At 53.1% G+C, this 22,199-nt stretch overlaps 1 protein-coding gene across 2 annotated transcripts; it reads left to right on the top strand.

Moving 5' to 3' along the window:
* The first annotated feature begins 527 nt into the window (after nucleotides 1-527).
* On the top strand, nucleotides 528-21,314 carry Hspa12b (heat shock protein family A (Hsp70) member 12B). Of its 2 annotated transcripts, none has more exons than XM_050134123.1 (13): nucleotides 528-717; nucleotides 10,570-10,629; nucleotides 12,257-12,354; nucleotides 13,547-13,671; nucleotides 14,829-15,015; nucleotides 15,305-15,409; nucleotides 15,828-15,944; nucleotides 17,609-17,783; nucleotides 18,453-18,539; nucleotides 18,896-19,000; nucleotides 19,110-19,368; nucleotides 19,828-19,931; nucleotides 20,567-21,314. In XM_050134123.1, the coding sequence occupies exons 2-13, from the start codon at nucleotides 10,587-10,589 to the stop codon at nucleotides 21,217-21,219; spliced, it is 2,058 nt and encodes a 685-aa protein (XP_049990080.1). In that variant the 5' UTR covers nucleotides 528-717; nucleotides 10,570-10,586; the 3' UTR covers nucleotides 21,220-21,314. The 2 variants fall into 2 exon arrangements, with proteins under 2 accessions (XP_049990080.1, XP_049990079.1); XM_050134122.1 differs by lacking the exon at nucleotides 528-717 and adding an exon at nucleotides 3,332-3,480.
* Nucleotides 21,315-22,199: the final 885 nt, after the last annotated feature.

The raw sequence follows: 22,199 nt of genomic DNA, 5'->3' as shown, positions 1-22,199 counted from the left end.
GGGAGGGAGGGAGAGCAAACTCCAGACCGAAGACACCAAAGCAAAATAAGTGGGATCTGGGGGTCTGGAGTCCTAGGCAAAGACCATACCGCCGGCAGAGTGGGATGCAGAATAGCCAGCCACACTGGTGATATTACTGACTGCCAAGTATCTTGATTCATCCTGCCTCTGTTCTCCATACCCTCTGTGCACAGCCGCCTCTACCTGAAGTAGCTCCTGCTCCTCCATGGGGATCATTCTCAGTCACCATTTAGGGTTCCAAAGCCGCCTCCTCCTCCTCCTCCTCCTCCTCCTCCTCCTCCTCCTCCTCCTCCTCCTCCTCCTCCTCCTCCTCCTCCTCCTCCAGGCTTCTGTCGCCTGTGTGGGAGCCCTGATAGGGAAGGGCTGGGAGTGGGAGGCTCCAGTGAAGGTTCTGGAAGTGAGGTCAATCTGTGAGTTGGCTGCCATCTGGGACAGAGAAGAGGGAGTGCAGCTGGAAAGTGGAACCCTGCTTTTCTGTTTATGAAGAAGGAGGCACCAGCTAACAACGTAGCCTCCACAGGCTCCTGATCCACAGGCTCCTAGGTGACTGGCAGCAGCTGGGTCTCACGCACTCCCAATTCCAGCGTGGAAAGTGATCCTGCTGGAGACCTGAGACCATAGGCCACAGAGAGGAAGTCCATCTGGGCGGCCCAGGCAGAGGAATTCCTGGAAGGAAGCTCACATCTCAGGAATCTGGTAAAGGGGACATTGTTGAATCTCTGTCCCAGGAGCTGCTTGCTGCCAGGATCCAGGATCTGATAGCAGGAGGAATGGGTCACCATCTGGGCAGCCTGGCATTTGAACTGGGATACAACCCAGTCACTAGCCCCCATCCTGTGGCTCAGGCAAGAATGAGGCTCAGAGGGAGGCAGCCTGCAGGAGCTGCCCTACAGTTTCTCAGCTGTGGTTTTCTTTCCTATACCTTGAAATGAAAAGGCTTTACTGCCACACATGGGGTGCTGGGGTGGCAACCAGAGCACCCTAGTAAGGTTCCTAGCTGGGCACAGGACATTTTGAAGTCCTAAGGACAGGCTCCACAGGTGAAAGAAGCCAACCCTTCCCTTTCGTGGATGTGTGTGTTTGCACGTGCGTGCGTGCGTGTGTGTGTGTGTGTGTGTGTGTGTGTGTGTGTGTGTATACATGTGCACTCACTCTCCAGTCTTTGAAACAAAGCTAGCAAGTCAGGCTTGAGTAGAAGGTTAGAGCACAGCTATACAGTTCTCTCTGCTGACCCTTAGCATCGATGGGCTTAGATCGGAGAACTACATGTCTTAAATATTAACTACCTTTCCTCCTAAAGCTGCCTGTTGCTCTGTCCTGTCATGGGTTCCAGGAGCAGGGAGCTTTGCTCTGCCTTCCAAACGCAAAGATTCTTCTTAAAGACCTATGTAGTGGTCCCTGGGGCTAGAAGCTTTCTGAGTAGATGCAGCACCCACAGTAAAGTACTAGGGCCTGGTTTCTCCTAAATGCCTGGAGAAGGGAGGGATAATGGTAAGGAAGTCGTAATTAGGACTGGCCCAGGTGGAGCAAATGTTGGGAGCTCAAAGGGTCTGTGCTTGAAGGGCATGAGAGGTGTTAGGGGCTGAACCTGGGAAGGACAGTTTGGGACTTTAGCCAAGGGCGGGGCATGCTTTGAATCCTGGGATCTCCTTTGGTTCGGACAGTCATGGTGAGTGCTAGGTTGATAGTGTGATGGGCAGGATTCCCATGATTGACAACCCACCAGATATACATGAGAGGGTCGGACTGGAAGAGAGGGAGGGTCTCCCAGAGAAGGGCCCGAGGGAAACCTGCAGGAAGGCTTGACAAGGAGAGGACACACTCAGACCCACCAGAGAAGCTAGAAACCTCTGAGGTCAGTGGGTGGGCCCACAATGGCAGGAGAGAAGAGTAGAGAAAAGAAGGGACCATTTAGGTCAAGGGTGGGCACTCAGCAGGCCCATTGTCCCTGCCCACAGGACCAACTTTCTATGGTGACTGAATCAAACTCCTAATGTGGAGCATTTGCTGTCCCCTGGGTAGACTGGAGTTGTACAAGGGTGGGACTGTGATTGATGAGACTGAATCAGGACCCAAAGCAGAGGTGGACATGTAAGAAGGAGGTGCCCTCATCACTTCAGAGGGTGGGTGAAGGGGTGGGAGGGGGCGGTGGGGGGACCGACTACAGCTGTGATCCTAAGTGACAGTGTAGCTGGGGAAAGCGGATGGTGAGATTGAAAAAAAAAAAGAATCTTGTCACACATACCCTAACAAATACACACAGACACTGGACAGACACCCTGCTGGCACACATACACACACTGCACACACCCTACACACACATACACACACTACACACACCCTACACACACACACACCACACCACGCGTGCACACACACACACACACACACACACCACACCACACCACGCGCGCACACACATACACCACACACACACCTCTGGCCCTGACCTCAGATAAAGACCCTCTGGGACAGTGGACACAACAGTAAGGGCAGCGAGCCCTAAGGAAGATAGCATTTTCTCTGGGCAGTGAAGGAGGCAAGGCAGACCAGGAGGGAAAATGACCTTGCAAAGGATGGGATAGCAGACAAAAGCAGTTCTCTCCTTGTCTTCTGGGTCTAGGGAAGTAGTCACAAGGAGGTAAGTTCTGGAAGCAACTGGAGCCTATGTGGGGTACCTAGAGCAGAGGCCCTGACAGACCCTGGGAGGGCAGGACCTGGCAAGTCAGCTAAGAACAGAGCAAGCACCTGACAGCCACCCTCGGCTTCCCCTACTGGTTCCTGGCAGGGGAAGTCAGGTCCTGGCATCACCGGGAGGTCCTGGGTTGATACAAGAAGATTATGAGCCACATTTGAAAGGTTGAGGACTTCTCACCACAGAGGCAGAATAGGTGGTCTCTGGCCAAATCTGAGGTCCCAGTCTGAGGACCTAGGTTCTGCCTTCACCCTCAATTCCACATGACTTTTGGGGACACCCGCTAGGAAAAGTGTTGAGGGAAGAGTGGCGACTTTAAAGATCTGGAATAGGGCCACCCTCTGTGGGATCTAGACTTTGGCAGCAGATGCCAATGCCCAACCCCAGGGTGGGCAGCTGGTGAAGTGGGAGCAGCAGAAGGCCTAGGAGGGTCTGGAATTCTCTTCCCACCCTGCTCCTCCCACTCTGCCTTCTCCCATTCCACCCCCTCGGCTGCCCTCCGAGCAGGGGAGGCGCCGCTGGCCCGTGGTGCTGGGAGAAGCTGGGAGGGGCCGGGGACGCGGGCCGGGGCTGGGCCCCTCGGCTGAGCTCCGAGCAGGCAGGCCCCGCCCTGGCTCACACATCTGGGCGGTGAGCGCGGCCATCCGGCCTGGGGGAGGGTGCAGGGACGGGCCTGGCGCACGTCGAGGGCCACAGCAGACAGCCTCGGGCTCTGAGCTAGTATCCAGGCGGCCAGACATAGAGGAGCTGTCCGCAAGGCGGAGGTGAGCCGGGGAAGGGCCTCTGGGCTTCCCAGGGAGGTGCAGAGGCTGCTGTCTGGGGCTTAAGCCCACGAAGTCACGGGCTAGGTGGAAGCAAAGCTGCAAGCTCCTTGAGGAGGCTGGCCCACTGGCCCAGGCTTGGAGAGGCAACTGAGCTTCGGCTCCTACCTTTGGCTGTGGGACCCCACCAGAGACTTGCTTAGTTTGGAACGACCTGGTGCATGGGGAGGTGGGCTGGGGGCTGGAGGAGAGCCACTGTGAACTGGGGCCTGCTCACTTAACCAGTCGTGGGGTCCTGCTGCCTGGGTTAGAGTTAAGACTGGGGGCTGAATATTTGTGTCAAGAAGTGCCTCACGAGGCTCCAGTCACTGAGATCCAAACTTGCGGGAGAGCATCTGGGTGACCAGGGTGTCTGTATGCTAGAGACCTTAGGCTGCTCTCAAGGAGGCACGGGTGGGGATCCAATTGGGTGGGGTCTGGGCTTCTCCGAGGTTGGAGGAGCTAGCTAGCTATGGAGTAAGTCTGTCCCGTGGAGAAAGGGGAAGGCAGGAACTCAACTCAGCCTGCTGTGAGCAGATGGGGCCAGGGAAAGTGAAAAACTTCACTGGAGACGGTGGGCAGGGTACGGCTTTAGGTTTCAGTGGGACAGAGATTGTGAACTAATTATTCCCACGATGAGTACCCAAAGGGATGGCACATTTGTGGAAAGCAAAGCTGAGGCGGGGATCAGGATGTCAGTGGCCATTTCCATCACCCCTAGCCGTTACAGGAGAAAGCCACCTCCTTATTCCACGGCCTTTTCCTGGTCCCCTCTCCTTGAAGTCATCTCCCCAGTATAGGATGGAGCAGCCCTTTGGGTTCCATTTCTGACCAGACCATGGGCTCCTGGTTGAGTGGCCCAGAAAAGTTTGGAAGAAATGTCTGTAGCCCCAGCCTGCTGACAGACCTGTTGAAGCTCATAGCTCCCCACCTAACCACCCCACCCAAGAAGAGACCCTTGAAGAATTGTGTCCATCAGACAAAAGTTTCGAGGTTATTGTGAGATCTGGGGAATTCTCTGAGTTTCCTCTTGGCACACCCTGTCCCCGTCCTCCGTGACGGACAAACCCTGCCTATTAGACAACCATCGGGACTAAAAGCCAGGGTGAACTTGAAGAGTATGAGCCATGAGGCCGGGAGCCAGGAGTCGGCCACAGGTAGGGTTAAAGGGCTGTCTACAGATAGTGTAGCGATCACGTTAGGGCCAGGATTTGGCATGCAGTTTCCATCCGGAAACTCAGACATTACCACCCAGAAACTGGAAGTCCCTGGGCTGGGGGTCTGCCTCCGTCTGTTTCCATCTCTGCACTCTGCCGAGCCCTAGCTGTTGGGAGCTGACTTATCCCAAACTCCTTAGTTAGCATTCTCCCCAGATGTTCTTTCGGTGCACAGGCACAGCATGGTGGGAAGATCTGGAAGACACATTGGCCACCTGTATGTCCCTGCACAGCTGCTAACCCCTTTACCTCCATCTCTATGGAGTCTGTGGAGACTCCGTCATCATGGTTTGTTTCAGGTCCTACCGCCTTCAGAAAGAACTTGGGATAGGTACAATGACGTTCTCAGTAAGACCCAGAGCTAAAGTCAAATCCACGTGGAGAAGCAGAACCCTGTCCACACACATCCAGCTCCCTGCCTTTCCCAGTGCCTTCCACCCCTGGACTTGGTCCTCACAAGCCCAGTGTCACCCATAGGTACAGAGGTGATACACTCTTACACAGACCATAGTGGGCCAAGGGGGAGGTATAGGCATCTGCCTGTGGCGCGGAACTAAGCTTTTAGAGCGACAACTCAAGTCTTTTTCTCTTGGAAGTTCAAGGTTATTTTCTGCCATCCAACAGGCTTGGCCCAGAAAATCCATTCATTTATTCATCCATTCATCCATCCGTCAAAGTGGTTCTAGCACTAACTCAAGCCTGTGACAGGGAAATGCTCAATATGTATTGTGGTGGGCTTTGATACAGTGGCATGCCAGTAAATACAGCCAGCTCTCTAAGAAAGAGAAAAGCCTGATTTGTAATTGTTGCCCATTTCTGCAGTGTGAATACTCCTAGGCACGGCTGCTTTCAGGCTAACATCACTACGTGCATGGACACAGGATTAAGAGACACTGTCCACTCTGGAAAGTTTATGGTACCCAGCTCTAGTTTACCCCTTTCTTTTCTCTGAGCTAGGCTTCTGTCCTGATTCCCAGGGTTCTTAGAGGTCCCCTCTATTTGCCTCTTTTCATCGTTACCCCCTAGTTTCAGCCAGCCCTTATCCTTTCCCAAATTCTGATACCTGCTACAACCAACTGTGTCTCCCAGTGTTGTGGAAGCAGGACCCTATGTGTCTAGAAATCTCCTTGATTCTGGCCACACAGGGGTACCCTGGATGTACAAGAGCCTGGCTGTCTTTCCGTGATGCTGGGTCTGTTCGGATGGTGGTGAGCAAGGGAGTATCCTTGTGTGTGGGTGTGCCGCTGCTCGGATCTGTGTCTGCTTGTGTTCTGTTAGCAAAACTTCCTGATCAGGCTACAGAAAGGGGCAGCCTCCACCTTTGTTTAAAGGGGTAGCCAGGCTCATAGGTAAGAGCAATAGCACCCGTGCTTTATAAACCACGGAGCAGCGAGAACACTTGAATATCACTTCATCTGTAAGAAGAATATGGATTACCTTGGGAATCTCATAAAATACAAGTTCTGGCCGGGCGGTAGTGGCACACACCTTTAATCCCAGAACCTTGGGAGACAGAGGTGAGAGGATCTCTAAATCCGAGACCAACCTGATCCTGATCTACAGAGAGAGTTCCAGGACAGCCAGGTCTACACAGGGAAACCTTGTCTCAAAAAAGACAGCCGGGCAATGGTGGCGCACGCCTTTAATCCCAGCACTCGGGAGGCAGAGGCAGGCGGATCTCTGCGAGTTCGAGACCAGCCTGGTCTACAGAGCTAGTTCCAGGACAGGCTCCAAAGCCACAGAGAAACCTTGTCTCAAAAAAAAAAAAAAAAAAAAAAAGAAAAAAGAAAAAAGGAGAGAGAGAGAAGAAATAAGTTCTGAGCAGGTCACGGTGGAACGCTCCTTTGGGGTGTAGTGATGCCGGGACTGCTGGACCTGAGGCAGCACATTAAGTAACAAAACTGTTGATGAGCTGGGGGCATTTACTTAGAGCTTGGACCCCAGAACCTCACAGATTCAAGCTCAAATACCTCCCATGTTAGGAACAAAAATATAAATAACCTTGGTTTTTAACAGGCAATAAATATCCTTCAGTAAATAACTTGGAGCCGCAAGCTGGCTCATCGGTAAAGGCGCTTGCCATGCGAACCTGATGACTTGGGTTGACTCCTAGGACCCACATAAATGTGGAAGGGGAGAAGCGACTCCCAGATGTTGTCCTCTGACAGCCACACGTGTGCCCTTGGTGCGTGTGCCTCCGTATTCAACTTCTCCCCGCTTGTCAAATAATAATTAGAAATGTAGAACTTGTTTAAAAAGGAAAACACATGAACACAACCTTCCCTGCCTCCCTCCAGGCACTGTCTCTGCCCTGCTCAGCCAAGCTTCTTGTGTTCAGCTTTGCCTGGGTTTATCCACCTTGGGCCAATGGGACAGGTATTTGTTGTCCTAAGGACTTCTTTAAAATTCTTTTTATATTTTATTTGTATGCACATTTTACCTGCATGCCTGTCTGCGCACCACATGTGTGTCTAGGGCCCACGAAGGTCAGAAGAGGGCTTGGATCCTCTGGAACTGAAGTTGAAAGATGGTTGTGAGCCACAGCCACTGCGTAGGTGTTGGGAACAGAACCCAGGTCCTCACAGGAATAACAATGTTCTTAACTGTTGAGCCAGCTCTCCAGTCCCTTTCTTCAAGGACATCTTAAAACCACCTGGCTTCACCTCCTCTCTTGCTGGGGTCGTCATGGAACCCCAGGAGGGTCCTTGGTCAGCCTGCTTCCACCTGCCAGGACTTTCAATGTCCTTTCCCCTTCCTCCCTTCCCTTTCTACTTCTTCCTAGACTCCCGTGGATAATGAATTTCTCGTGTATAGTATACTTCCTGCTCAGGGGCTTCTGCCTATCCCCAGACTACATGTCTGATCACTAGTTCCGTTTTGTTACCTCGGTGTGAAACTGCACCCACACTCTGCCCATCCCTGCTGTCCACCTGCCCTGCTCTCTCTCCCTTCCTTCCATCCCCCAGCTTAAGTCAGAAAAGTTTCCTCCTGAGGCCCACTTAACAGGTCTGATCAGCCCTGCTGATTTACACTATTGCCATGAAATGGCCCCACTGTGTCCGACGTGCACAGCTCACCACCACCGGTAGCCTGGAAGCCTATAGCTGCCCCGCTGACTTCCGCTTCCACGTTGCTCTAACTGTTCACTCTCCTGTGCACAGAAGCATCAGAGTGCAGACGTGGTGATGCTCCACACGCTCCCCTTGCAGCTTCCAAACTTGCGAGGTTTTCCATTGCCCTTCATATAAAACCGAGTCTAAAGGAGGGTCCGGCCCAGCTCTTCTCTCCCCACACCGACATCATCTTCACATCCTTAATATGCTTGGCATTCACAAAGTTACTTTCATGTCACGATCACTTGAGTCCCCAGAAAAGGTGCGATCACCATTTCCTAAGCCATGAGTCCCCAGGAAAGGTGTGGATCACCATTTCCTAAACCATGAGTCCCCAGAAAAGGTGCGGATCACCACTTCCTAAACCACAGCTAGTGATCCCATTACAAGTACACCTGACTAAACAGGTAAGATGAAAATTTGGCAACAATAAGTTTGCTCAGTGTTCAATGACCAAAAATTACATCAAAATCAGAATGTGAATAAATCTGTTTCTGGCAGTGCCAGCCCATGTCGTACTGTGTGGCCCACAGAGTTCTGAGCACACAACACACTCCCTTTGCCCTGTGCATGCCGGTCGACCACGAAACAGCTATAGAAGCTGACAGAAACACCTCAGTTCAGATTTGAGACTATTCTGTGTTAGGAATTGCCTGTTTTACTGTGGATACCAAACTGTGTGACTCCTTATGGAAACATACTGGCTTAATTACAGAAAACACAGACTTATACCATCCCAGCATTCCTCAGCATATAAGCTCATTGGATCGTATTATGTTAGAAAGTTTTTCGGTGGGGTCTTTGTTGTTTTTCTTTTTAAGAACGTTTGAGTTTTAGTCAGGTATGGTAGCACACACCTTTAGTCCCAGCACTCCAGAGGCAGAGACAGGCAGTTCTCTGTGTGTTCAAGGCCAAGCCTGGTCTATAGAGCTAGTTCCAAGACCGCCGTGGTGGTTACACAGAGAAGCCCTATCTCGAAAAAAACAAGCAAGCAAACAAACAAACAAGAATGTCTGATTTTTATGAATTATAATTTTTAATTTATTTTGTGTATGAATGTTTTACCTGCATGTATGTCTGTGTACCACTTTCATGCCTGGTGCCTCCAGAAGCCAGAAAAGAGCACTGAATCCCTTGGAAATGGAGTTCCAGATGGCTGTAACTGCCGTGTGAGTGCTGGGAATTGAACCCTGCTCCTCTGGAAGACAGCTTTTAACCACCAGGCCATCTCTTCAGCCATAAGGGTGTCTGATTTTAAAGACTGCTGTTTGAATAATCAATGAATATTGACTTGAGATTAAAACAGAATTTCCTGAAATTTCTGGAGTGGCCCTAGACTTGCCTGTCGTGTTGTGCTGTGTGCTTATGTGAAGGAGCACTCTCAGCTCGACCATTGTCAAATCAAAATATGTCAGCTCTGGCATGTGTTGACGGTGCTTCACATTCAGTGTCAAATATTCAGCCAATATTTATTTATTTACTGGTTTTCTTGAAGCGGGGTCACGTGTATCCCAAACTACGCTTTCAGGTTAACCTTGAATTTCTGATCTTGCTGTCTCACCTCCCCAGGCATGAGTCACCAGAGGACTTCATTTTTTATGAAAAAAAGAAGCAAGCACATCTATCTTAATACTATTCAAATTTCTTCTATCTTTAATAAGTGGGAATATATATCAAAGAATTATTTTCAAAATAGAGTTCTATATAACTTATTATAAATAAAAATTTTATTTAGGGGCTGGAGAGATGGCTCAGTGGTAAAGAGCATTGCCTGCTCTTCCAAAGGTCCTGAGTTCAATTCCCAGCAACCACATGGTGGCTCACAACCATCTGCAATAAGGTCTGGTGCCCTCTTCTGGCCTTCGGCATACACACAGATAGACTATTGTATAAATAATAAATACATATTTTAAAAAAATTTATTTATATTCCTATCTTATGCAATTATATACCCTGGATTGCATGGAAATTTCTTTCTTTTTTTTGGGGGGGGAGGGTTGTTTGTTTGTTTTTTGAGACAGGGTTTCTCTGGATCTTTGGAGCCTATCCTGGAACTAGCTCTTGTAGACCAGGTTGACCTCGAACTCACCGAGATCCACCTGCCTCTGCTTCCGGAGTGCTGGAATTAAAGGCATGCACCACCACCACCCGACACATGGAAATTTCCTATATAAAATAGGGTCTCAAGTGAAACGGTCTCGAGGGGAAAGTTTAAGGATCAGCTGTGAAGGACCCTGGTTGCTCCTCCAGAGGCCTGCACTCCCAGCACCCACTAGGCGGCTCACAGCTATCTGTAATTCCAGATCCAAGCTATCTGTCACCCTCCCTGACACTAGATACACACGTTATATGGGCATACATACAGGCAAAACAATCTCATAAGCAGCACCTGGCACAAAGCAAGCACCAGAAAACACATAGGAGGGTCATGGTTCCTACAGAGCAAAGGGCATTTCTGAGCAAACCAGGCCTATGGAGACTGAACTCTAGATGAGATGAAGGGATCTGGTTAGACATGCTTACAGAATTTGTGATGCTGGTTTTCAAAATGTGTCATCCTTATCTCCCAGAGACATGCTGAGGAGTTTGTAAGTGAAATACTGTGACGTCAGGGATTAGCATCAAGTGTCTCCGGCTCAGAGTAAAAAAATAGCACAGATAGCAGTCAGGGAAAGAGTGTAGAACAAGTAAGTCTCATTTTGCTTGTCTGTTCTTGTTTTCAGCTCCAGAGACTGCAAGGATGCTGACTGTCCCGGAAATGGGCCTACAAGGGCTGTATATCAGTAAGACCTCTACTGCCCCTCCCTGCCCACCACCCCACCCACCCTACTTGCCTTGCCATGAGACTGCTAGCCACTGCCCACGATTTCCTCTCAGTGCAAGTTCTTGAGAACCATTCTGTATATTCTACACTGTGTGTGTGTGTGTGTGTGTGTGTGTGTATACAGTGTGCACACCTGCGCATGTGTGTGCAGGGATGGTCTGTATACAGAAAGTATCTGTTCAGAGATCCCTGCGTGTGTGCATATGCTTGTCTGTGTGCAAAGGACTCGCGTGTGCTTTGTGCACCTACACGCATGTGCACCCTTTGTGAGGGTGCGGATGGATCCCTGTGCGGAGAACCTTGGGTTGGAGTGGTCTGCAGATGGGCCTGTGTGCACTGAACTCAGCACATCTGCTTTCCTCTGAGTGCAGGCTTTGTGTTCTCTGCAGGGTGGGAGGCCAGCAGGCAGGAGGGACACTCCTCAGGAAGTCCATTCACAAAGACCTGGTGGGCTGGGCCCTTCCTTCCTGCCTCCCTTCCCAGGCTAAAGGCACAGCAACTGCCTTTCACATTAGAGCTGATGGCAGGGCCTGGGCCATGCTGGATGCCCCGAGAAGGGGCTTTTGAACTTTAGCTACCCTGACCTTATACTTCTGGTACCCAGATACACTGCAACTATGCCCAGGCTCTTCTTACAGACCCTCACATACATTCCTGGGTTATCCCGGGACCACTGTCAAGGGTCACAGACAAGCTGAGGGAGCACAGCCAGCCCTGGCCCAGAGGACAGCCATTCAGACCTGCTAAGAGGAGCCTTCATGCCCATTCCCACTCTCCTTCTCTTTTTGGCCTCCCTAGCCTCATCCATGGGTGTCAGGGTCTCTGCCATCTCCTCCCATCACCCTTAGCCAACCTTAGTGTGATGGGGATAGTGACTTCCTTGCCACCTTTGAGTGTCCGGCCAGGCTGGCCTTCCTGTCCCACAGGCGTCTAATTCAAGCCATACCTGGGGCCCTCCTGGAGGTTTCCCTGTTTCCAAGACCCTAAAGTCCAGCCCAGGCCTGGCCCTTCTGCCCCCAATGCTAACTGAGGATGTCCCCAGACACAGAGCTGGGCTGGGGGTAGGTGCTACCTTCCCCTTCTGGTCCTGTGTGCCCATTGGGAACAGGGAACTCCCTCAAGTCCTGATTAGAACACTGTGGCTGACTTTAATAGCAGAGGAGCAGCCTGCCTCTAGGCCGTATGTCCCACCTCACAGTCACATCTGAAGTCCCCTCGGGCCCTGCCACAGGAGCCCATCTGCCCATTGCTCCTGCCTACCCATCTCTAGACTGTCTTTCTACTACAAAGTGCTTCTGTGTCTCCTTCTGTCCTCCTGTGTGTGCTTAAAGGGGACTTGGGAAACTGTGCCCAGATGATACATACACGACACCATCCAGGGAGACAGGCACATCTGCTTGGTCCAGGCAGGTGCTTAGACCCCTAACCCTGCAACATGAATGTCCTTCCTACTCCCTCCTGTCTCCCTTCCCCACAAATGACCCTTTGCCTCAGCCAGGCTCAGAGAGAACAGATAGAGCCCTTGTGCGAGGCAAGATCCTGCTTCCCAGATCGTTTCAAGGTGACTTGGTCTTTCTCCTCTACAGGCTCTAGTCCGGAGAGATCCCCAGTACCCAGCCCACCTGGCTCCCCGAGGACCCAAGAGAACTGTGGCATTGCCCCCCTCACCCCTTCACAGTCTCCAGTAAGCAAGCCCTGATTGGGAATTTGGGTGGTAGGTGGCCTGGGTGGTGTGGAGGAGGGAGGTCCCTGGGGCAGGGACTGGACTGAAGAAAGGTGCAGAGGCATGCCACCAGGCCTCCTATCCCTGGCACACTAGTCATGTGGCCCCATGGCCGTGGACTGTGAGCCGTAACAATGCTACTGAAAACATAAGCTCCAGGTAACTTACTCCTACCTCTCTCTATAGAAGGATGACTCCCAGAAGACACTGTGGCTGACCTGCTTAGGCAGGCATGTGACTTTTCTAGGTTCTCAGAGCACTCTTCCTGCCGACCAGAGCCCTAACACACTCTAAGCCCCAACTCAGGAAGAGTATATTGTTTAAAAATATTTAGAAACTGCACAGTTGAAGTTGACACACGGCTACCTCTATCCCCATGGCTTTCCTGGGTTACCTACTCTCTATGACTTTGTCCCGGTCATCCAGTTTGGGGTCCCTCTTCTCAGGGAGCCCAAGCCTAGCTTGGGAGAAGTTGGGGCAATTCTGTACACGGACTGGGGCCCCTCCTCTCTTAAAAACCAGAGTCTGGATTGTGTTACAAAAGCAAGAGGTAAAGTGTGCACATCCACATATTAGAAAACAGCCAAGGGGGCTGGAGAGATGGCTCAGACGTTAAGAATACTGACTGATCTTCCAGAGGTCCTGAGTTCCGTTCCCAGCAACCACATGGTGGCTCACAGCCATCTATAATGAGATCTGGTGCCCTCTTCTGGCCTGCAAGCATACATGAAAGGAATGTTGTATACATAATAAATAAATCTTAAAGGAAGAAAGAAAGAAAGAAAGAAAGAAAGAAAGAAAGAAAGAAAGAAAGAAAGAAAGAAAAACAGCCAAGAAAAGCCAAATTGCTCCCAGCCAGGGCAAGGCTGGCAGCAGGCTGTGAAAATGGTGTGAGATGGAGCTGGGCCGAGGGAGTCTGGGAAGCAGGCAGGTGAACAGGAAGCTAGATAGCAGTCATTTTAGCCCCAAACTCCCACGGCTACCTGAGAGGTGTTGGACCGCCCAAGCAGGTGGCATGGCCAGGTCCCAGCCTGGAGGGGAGGCTGTAAAACTAGGAAGGTGGGCCAATGGGACTGGGACAAAGTGGGCCACAGGCAGTGAATGGGGCGAGATTCTCTTAGTTGTTGGCTGACGTTAGGTCTTGGACTTGCAGAAGCCAGAGGCCCGTGCTCCACAGCAGGCCTCCTTCTCTGTGGTCGTAGCCATCGACTTCGGGACCACATCCAGTGGCTATGCCTTCAGCTTTTCCAGTGACCCTGAAGCCATCCACATGATGAGGTGAGGGCAGCTGGCCTGGGAGACTGGGCTGGGGAGGTACCTCAAACTCTGGTAAAGGCCTAACCTTATAAATAATCATGGGGCAGGGTCTTATCAGAGCCCCTTGCATCTCTAGGACTCCTCGCTAGGACGGGAGGCTGGAGAATGGACTTCAGGTCCAAACTTCAGCCTTATTTGGAGTCCTCCTACCCACTACAGGAATGCTGGGCTTCATTTATTTATTTGTTTATCCATTTATTTATTTGCAGGGCTGAACATCAACCCTGGGGCCACAAGCCCACAAGTGTTCTTGGGTTAGATCCCCAAACCAAGGCTTTATTTTGGGGATGTGTGTTTTAATGGTTTTTAATGTGTGTGCACGCATGCATGTGTGTACTTGTGCATAGTGCATGCATATTAAGGCCTCTGTCACTCCCCACAGGATCTCTCACTGGGCCCAGAGCATACCGATTGGCTAGCCTAGCTAGCCCTGGAGCTCTGGAGATGCACTCATCCCTACTCCCCACCCCATCCCCCCAGTGACAGGGTTAGTGACGAGGTTATAGATGCCACCACAGCCAGCCTAAGCTCTAAAAATAAAGAAAGGAAGAGAGAAAGATAAGGAGAGAGGGAGGGAGGAAACAAAGGAAGGAATCAGAAAAGACCTTGAAGTAATTTGGCCTTGGAAAACAACCTTGAGAAGTACAGTGACTTGGCCAGAAACGCTTTTGCTAGGGTCCCAGGGAAACATCAGAAGGTCAGACACTGGCCATGGAATAATAGCTTGCTGTTGCTCATAATAATACAGAGGCGAGGTCAAATGGAACACCCTACCCAGAGGTCTCTCAGGGCCTCTAGGATAGAGAGGATCCCTGGGGGAACGTTTATAGAGGGATGTAAATGGCACCATTTCGTTTTCATGAACCCCTAAGAGATAAGCACTATTAGTATCCTGGGGGGTGAGGGTGTAGATCAGGCTGGCAATCATCCCACCTCAGCCTCCTGACTGCTGGGATTGCAGTCACCACTCCCAGCTCCATTATTTTCATTTTACAGGTGGCGGAGGTGGGAGCTCAGGGAAGTTGTGTCCTGCTCAGGGTCACACGTCTGGCCCCTGAGCCAGCACCCAACTGTAGGAATGTGGCCTCTGGCTCCCCTGACTGCTTTTGTCTTCGCAGGAAATGGGAGGGGGGAGACCCAGGCGTGGCCCACCAGAAGACCCCGACTTGTCTGCTGCTGACCCCGGAGGGTGTCTTTCACAGTTTCGGCTACACTGCCCGTGACTACTACCACGACCTAGACCCCGAGGAGGCTCGGGACTGGCTCTACTTTGAGAAGTTTAAGATGAAGATCCACAGTGCCACTGTGAGCCTATGCGGCCAGGCTCCTGCCAGGGAGGTGTTAGTGGAAAGCAGGGCAGAGCCGAGAGACCAGAGGAATGGCCTGACTGGGGGCCGAAGGGGTGGGGTCATGGGCCCAACCAAGAGGATGGGGGGGGGGACTAGAAAATGGCGGACGCTGGGGCAAAGCCGATGTGAGATGGCTAGAAGAGAAAGAGAAGCAATGGAGATGGGTGATTATACCGAGGAAATCCTCAGGGAAAGAAAGGGGCAGAGCTATGGCCTCCTGCAGAGCGGCCCTGTGTCTCTGCCAGGATCTCACCTTGAAGACCGAGCTAGAGGCCGTAAATGGGAAGAAGATGCTGGCCCTGGAGGTGTTCGCCCACGCCCTCCGCTTCTTCAAGGAGCACGCTCTTCAGGTGTGCCGCTCTTCCCAGCCCACGGACGGGGGGGGGGGGGGGGGGGGGGGGGGGAGGGGGTGGGTGTGGGGTTAGTTGGGGGGGGGGGAAGGGAGGGGGGGGGGGGGGGGGGGGGGGGGGGGGGGGGGGGGGGGGGGGGGGGGGGGGGGGCACGGGGGGGGGGGGGGGGGGTGGTAGGGACACCCTATCCCTTCTGTCCCCTCCCTCTCCCCTAATCCCACCCTGAGTCCAGATGATGGGTGGTCACTGCCAAGTCACAGGCCACTCCAGTTCCCTGTCCTGTCAGAGCTTGCCCTTGGGCCAGCCAGGCAAAGATCAGAGTTCTCACTCCAGCAACAGATCTTCCCAAGCTGAGCTCCCCGAAGGGTCTGAAAATGCTTCGGGCCAGCTCTCGCCTCACTGTCCTCCCCTACTGCAGGAGCTGAGGGAGCAGAGCCCCTGCATGCTCGAGAGGGACACTGTGCGCTGGGTGCTGACAGTGCCTGCCATCTGGAAACAGCCGGCTAAGCAGTTCATGAGGGAGGCTGCCTACCTGGTGAGGATGTGCAGGTGGAATTGAGGTAGCCCACACCTCATCCCTCCTGCAACCCCGAGGACCACAAAATCGTTGTGTGATGATATTCACCCTTGCTGGGATTTGGGGAAAGAGTTGTCCCCGGGAGAGGGGGTGAGCCTTCAAGAATAAGGGCAGCTGGGCAGAGGCATAGGCCATCACAGTGTCCTGTTAAGTTCCTGAGAAGCAGAGCCCAAGATCGGTAGTGTTGTGTATATAGTCTGCTGAAGACAGGCTCTTAGGACAAAGGGGGTGGAGGAATCAGGACCGGAGAGCAATGCGCAAGGATGCGGTCTCGCCGGAGTCTAGCTTCAACCCCATTCTACAGGAAGCCCCAGAGGATTGGCCACAGTGAGACAAGGGTCCATAGCTGCCTGCCGTTGCTTGCTGGTGGGATGGAAGGGGCACTTGTCCGTGTGGGGTGGGACCAATGTCTAAAGCAGGAGCTGTACAGCAAGAACAGACACCAGGGAAGCCACTCTGGCCCTCTGCAGCACTTCTGTACACCCCCATTCCTGCCCCAGGCATCGTAGGTTCTTCCCAGAGGAAAAGGACTATTTAGTTACAAAGGGAGATGATTCTGGCCAAAGTGTGATGTCTTCCTACCACAGAGAATGTGGGGTTCAGATACTACCCTCTCCAGTGGGGACAGAGAGGCCTCACAGAGCAAGATGGGTTGCTTGGCTCTGCCCCTGGGGCCTTGAGGAACAGACCCTAGGACATCCAAAAGGTATCTCAAGCCTGCCTTCTGTCCCCTTGAAGATGCCTCTACCTGTGGGTCAGATGACGGGACTATGGGTGCCTATGCTTGTCCCTAGAGGGGGTTGACTTTGAGCACAGTGAGCCGCTCTGCAGGAATCAGATGTCCCCAGAGAACAAACATGCCTGTCCGTTTACCTGCTCTGCTCTCTCCCACGTTGCTCCCTGATGCCAGCTCAGAAAGGGCTGGCCCAGGGCAGGAAGCCCCCATTCCTACCTGTCTCCCTCTTAACTTGGTCAGAATGCATGGAATCCCATGAACTCTAAACTCCCTGGAGAGAGCCTTTGTCCTGCTGCAGGAAATGACAGATCTTGACTGTTTCTCCTGTACCCCCACTGGCCTGTCATGATGCCTGGAATTTCACTATTTCCTTCCTGCTATAGCAGATTCTTTGGGAACAAAGTTCTCCTGGGAGTGAGGCAACCTATGGCCAATCTCTGACACCAGCCTGGTGAGCCGGGCATTGCCCCTACCATCCCCTCCAGTTCATGGCACTCACCCCTCACTGTACTGGAATTTCCCCCGGCAACACCACAGCCAGCACTTAGTTAGCCCCTGCCATCCTCTTCAGTCCACCGCACCCGCCCCACTGTGCTGGAACCCCCAGCCACACCACAGCCAGCACGGCATTCCCTGGGGATGGGAAGTTTGCTACAGCCATGCCATTTCTTTCTGCTCGGTAAGCCTTTGGCTCCTTGGCCCTGGCCCTCCCTAGCCTGACCTCAAGGCGGCTGGGAGGCAGCTTCACCTGTGTGTAGCATGAAGGGGTCCGACAGGCCTGGCATGGTGTGGCGGGAGAAGAGTTGGGAATACCCAGGCTGCAGAGTGCCATCTTACATGACGGTCTATGGTGCTGCCTGGTGCGGGCCACCACCTATATCTCCAGGCTGGCCTGGTGTCTCGAGAGGATGCAGAAAAACTCCTCATTGCTCTGGAGCCTGAGGCTGCCTCTGTCTACTGCCGAAAACTTCGCCTGCACCAGCTCCTGGACCTGAGTAGCCGGACTGTAGGCGGTGGGCGCCTGGGTGAGCGCAGGTCCATTGACTCCAGCTTTCGACACGGTGAGCTGCTCCAGGGTTGCTGCCTGGGCCAGGGTTTGATGGAGTGCCCTTGGAAGGTTAGCTGTGTCTAGGATGGAAAAGGGGAAGTCACCACCGTGAGGGAACCCAAGATCCCCGGTGGAGTTCACTGTGAGGGGGACACAGCCCTGGCTCTAGGACCCCAGGTTGAGGACAATCCCATCTTGACCAGGGAAGCAGAGTCTGAGGGTCAGGGAGACACAGACCGCCTCGGGGTAGGTGCTCAGTGGATACTAACAAGGGAGCAAGCTGGGCCCCAGCCTCCTCTTCAAGGCTTTCCCTTAAATGGCCACTCTATCAACTGTTATCCCACATCAACCCTGCCCCTTAGCAACCAAAGCTCTTGCAGCCAGACCCAGGCACTGAGGCCAAGGACAAACTCCTCAGTGTGCTCACCCTGGCAGGGAGAGGTCCCAAAGTCCTGAGCTTCCCTGGGACACTTGGAAATACCTTCCACCTAGATCCTTCAAGGCCTCTTGGGCCTGATTGCGCCAGGGCCTGCTCCCTCTGGGGCAAGAACAAGTCCTGTATCCAGAAGTGCTTCTAGCTGCTGCTAGTGCCTGGGATTGGGATCCGTGGTGCCACAGGGCTCTGGACAGCCTTGGTAAGAAGGGTTGAGACGGTAGCTCCTAACCTTACATTCCACCCCAGCCCGGGAGCAGCTGCGGAGGTCTCGCCACAGCCGAACGTTCCTGGTGGAGTCTGGTGTGGGAGAATTGTGGGCAGAGATGCAAGAAGGTGAGGTGACGGGGCATGAAGGGACATCTCAGCGCACAGAGCCTCTGTAAGAACTGGGGAGGGCTCCATCCATGAAGCCTGCATCCCCCATCAGTCACCTAGACCCCATTCTGCTTACAGTCGCATCCCAACTCATTCCACCACGAAGTTCTGTTCCATGCTCAAGCCTCAAATCATCCCCCTTCCACATGTAGCATCCTTATTTGGTAGCCTGAAATGAAGCTCTTCGCCTCCCTCCATAAACCAAGGCTGGGTTTGGTGCCTGGAGCAGGGCTGGAGGCTGGGGGTGGGGGATGCAAGACGGAAGGTGAGAGACAGAGACAGGCCTTTCATGTTACCTGTATTGGCCGGTGCAGGAGACCGCTACATGGTGGCAGACTGTGGAGGTGGTACTGTGGACCTGACCGTACACCAGCTGGAGCAGCCTCACGGTACCCTCAAGGAGCTCTACAAGGCTTCTGGCGAGTATACCCACGAGTACCCTTGTCACCAAGCTCTCACAGGGCCTTCCATCGTCCCCTGGTGGCCGATCTGGCAACAACACCCGCTCTGTCTCCTACCCTGCTGTAGGCGGCCCTTATGGCGCAGTAGGGGTGGACCTGGCCTTTGAGCAGCTGCTCTGCCGCATATTCGGAGAGGACTTCATCGCCAAATTCAAAAGGCAACGGCCAGCAGCCTGGGTGGATCTAACCATTGCCTTCGAGGCCCGCAAGCGCACTGCAGGCCCACACCGAGCCGGAGCACTCAACATCTCGCTTCCCTTCTCTTTCATTGACTTCTACCGCAAACAGCGAGGCCACAACGTGGAGACGGCCCTGCGTAGGAGCAGGTGCGCCCAGGGTCAGGACTCGGGAGGCTAATGTGGCCTGCCTTTGCAAGGGAGAGTCGTGTGCCCCAGGGACTAGAGAGAGAGAGGCCTGGGCAGGTCCACACACGTTCACCGTGCCAGTGACAGGTGGTGGGACCTTGAGTACTGGGTGGTGAGGCAGGTCCACCAGCGGTCAGGAATTAGCAGTCCAATTAAGAGTTAAGTGTCATAAGGGACAGAGGTTGCAGATTTTATCTTCTTCCTGACCCACCCTGTTACTCAGTGTTCGTGGCTCCGCTGTACTGGAGTAAGGGTCAAGTCGTTTGTGATCTCCTGACTGAGCCGAGCCGACAGCAGAGTGGGGTTGGGGATAAGGGCAGGTGTCCACCCTTCGTTCACAACCTGAGGACCCCTGGCTAGAAGCTGCAGCAAACAGCTGAGCTGACCCATGGATTTGTGTGTCCCCTTCACCACCCACAGTGTGAACTTTGTGAAGTGGTCCTCACAGGGGATGCTCCGGATGTCCTGTGAGGCTATGAACGAGCTGTTCCAGCCCACAGTCAGTGGGATCATCCAACACATAGGTGAGTGCCTGGGTTCATCACTAAATTCAGGTTCAGAAATAATTCCTCTCCTAGAATCATCTGTATTACCTGGAGCAGACAACTCATGGTGATACAGGAACTGTTTACAGTCCTGCCAGGTTAAAGAAGGCCGGGTGCTTCTGTTTCCCTGTTTTGTAAATGGACTTAATGAGCTGATAGCGTGTAGAGTAGACAGGCTGTCCTGAGCGGTGTAGATGCAATCCTGGTTCTGTTCTTCTCTTCGTGGGATGGTAGCAAAGGAGAACGGTGTCGCGGGCCGGCCGGACCAGTGAAGAATGCCAGGAAGCACTGTTTTCTTTTTAATGCTGCCAGAGTACTGGTGGGGCCGGGCATAGTGGCACGTGCCTTTAATCCCAGCACTTGGGAGGCAGAGACAGGCGGATCTCTGTGAGTTTAAGGCTAGTCTGATCTACAGAGTATGTTCCAGAAAAGCCAGGGTTCTAGTTGCACAGAGAAACCCTGTCTGGAAAAACAAAATCCCCGCCCCCGAAAAAAAAAAAGGTACTGGGGGAGGGGTACAGAAGAGCCACTTACCATGAAATAGTGGCTCTTAGTGACTCTGTCTCCTTCTCTCTCTTCCTGAACCCCACCCTACACCTGCCCCTGCCCTGCAGAGACATTGCTGGCAAGGCCTGAGGTACAGGGCGTGAAGTTGCTATTCCTGGTGGGCGGCTTTGCAGAGTCGGCTGTGCTGCAGCATGCAGTACAGACAGCACTGGGCACCCGTGGCCTGCGCGTTGTGGTCCCGCACGACGTGGGTCTCACCATCCTCAAGGGAGCAGTGCTCTTTGGCCAGGCACCCGGTGTGGTGCGGGTGCGCCGCTCCCCTCTCACTTACGGCGTGGGCGTGCTCAACCGTTTTGTGCCTGGTCACCACCCACCTGAGAAATTGTTGGTTCGGGATGGGCGCCGCTGGTGCACTGATGTCTTTGAGCGCTTCGTTGCAGCAGAGCAGTCGGTGGCCCTGGGAGAGGAGGTGCGGCGCAGCTACTGCCCTGCGCGCCCCGGCCAGCGGCGCGTGCTCATCAATCTGTACTGCTGCGCTGCGGAGGACGCACGCTTCATCACTGACCCTGGCGTGCGCAAGTGTGGCGCACTCAGCCTGGAGCTTGAGCCTGAAGGCTGCCCGGAAAACACAGGCACGCCCCCCAACCGCCGTGAGATCCGTGCTGCCATGCAGTTTGGCGACACGGAGATTAAGGTCACTGCTGTGGATGTCAGCACTAATCGTTCTGTGCGGGCGGCCATTGACTTTCTTTCCAATTAAGGGTGCCCTTTCATTGGGGACAGAAGAACATGCTAGTTTTCACAGCGGCGCCCCTTTCTCCCCACCCTGAGAGAAATGTGGTAAGGACACATGGAGACTCATGTTGGGATTGGGCCTTGGTCTACTGATTGGAACACTAAAAGAACGCCAAGAGGTGAAGTGGCATAAGAGACTTCTAAGGTTAGAGGGTGAGCCTGGCTTATAAGTGTGTGACCACAAAGACAGACTACAAAGGAGGACTAAACACTGGCCTGAACTTGAGGGTTGAGGGGAAGGTTAATCAAAATTGCTGAGGAGCCGCGCGAGGTGCAGAACCTGGGCCTGAAGGTTAGAGTTCACTGACTGTTGAAACTGTGGAGTTCTAGCCACAGGAAGCCAGAGAGCAATTTCATGCAGGGTTTAAGCCCATGCTAAAGGGACGGGTGTAAATAGAAGCTGGCTGTGTGACTGTTAATTGCAGAGCAGTGGCTGACGGGAGGAGGGTGCATTGTTACAGTGAAGGCAGTTTGGAGGGGATGTGGACGCAGCATGCTCAGAGGGACCCACGGGCAGCCTATAAATGACTCATTTGCCACCAACCCTGCCACAGGAGGGCAGAGTTCACTGGGGTGAGGGGTGGGTGCCCCAGCTCTGCCACTCATCACTATAGTACACCATTAGGAACTCTGATCAACCATGGGCCTCAGTCTCTCCAAGTGAGAAATGTCGGACACTTCCAGCCAGCCATGGCATAGGACAACTTGACCTGGCTGAGAACTTACCCTAGGTGAAATAAAGCATGTGTGGTCAAGAAAAGCAATAATCTTCTAGAACCACCAGAGTGAGGACCCCCACAAGTGGGAGTAGTGTGTGAGGTACAAGTACCAGAGAGAAGAGAGACCGTTTTCAGCTGCACAGATGAAAGGGACCTGGCAAGGAACTGTTGCTTTCTCCCTGTCTGGCATCAGAGGCCTGAAGACTGCTTTATCCTAGGCAGGAGG

This window comes from Alexandromys fortis, unplaced genomic scaffold (assembly GCF_014885135.2).
Source record: "Alexandromys fortis isolate MF-2015 unplaced genomic scaffold, M_Fortis_MF-2015_v1.1 scaffold_6, whole genome shotgun sequence".
Taxonomy (NCBI): domain Eukaryota; kingdom Metazoa; phylum Chordata; class Mammalia; order Rodentia; family Cricetidae; genus Alexandromys; species Alexandromys fortis.
The sequence above is the reverse complement of the archived record's forward strand: the minus strand, read 5'-3'. Positions and strand labels throughout refer to the sequence as shown.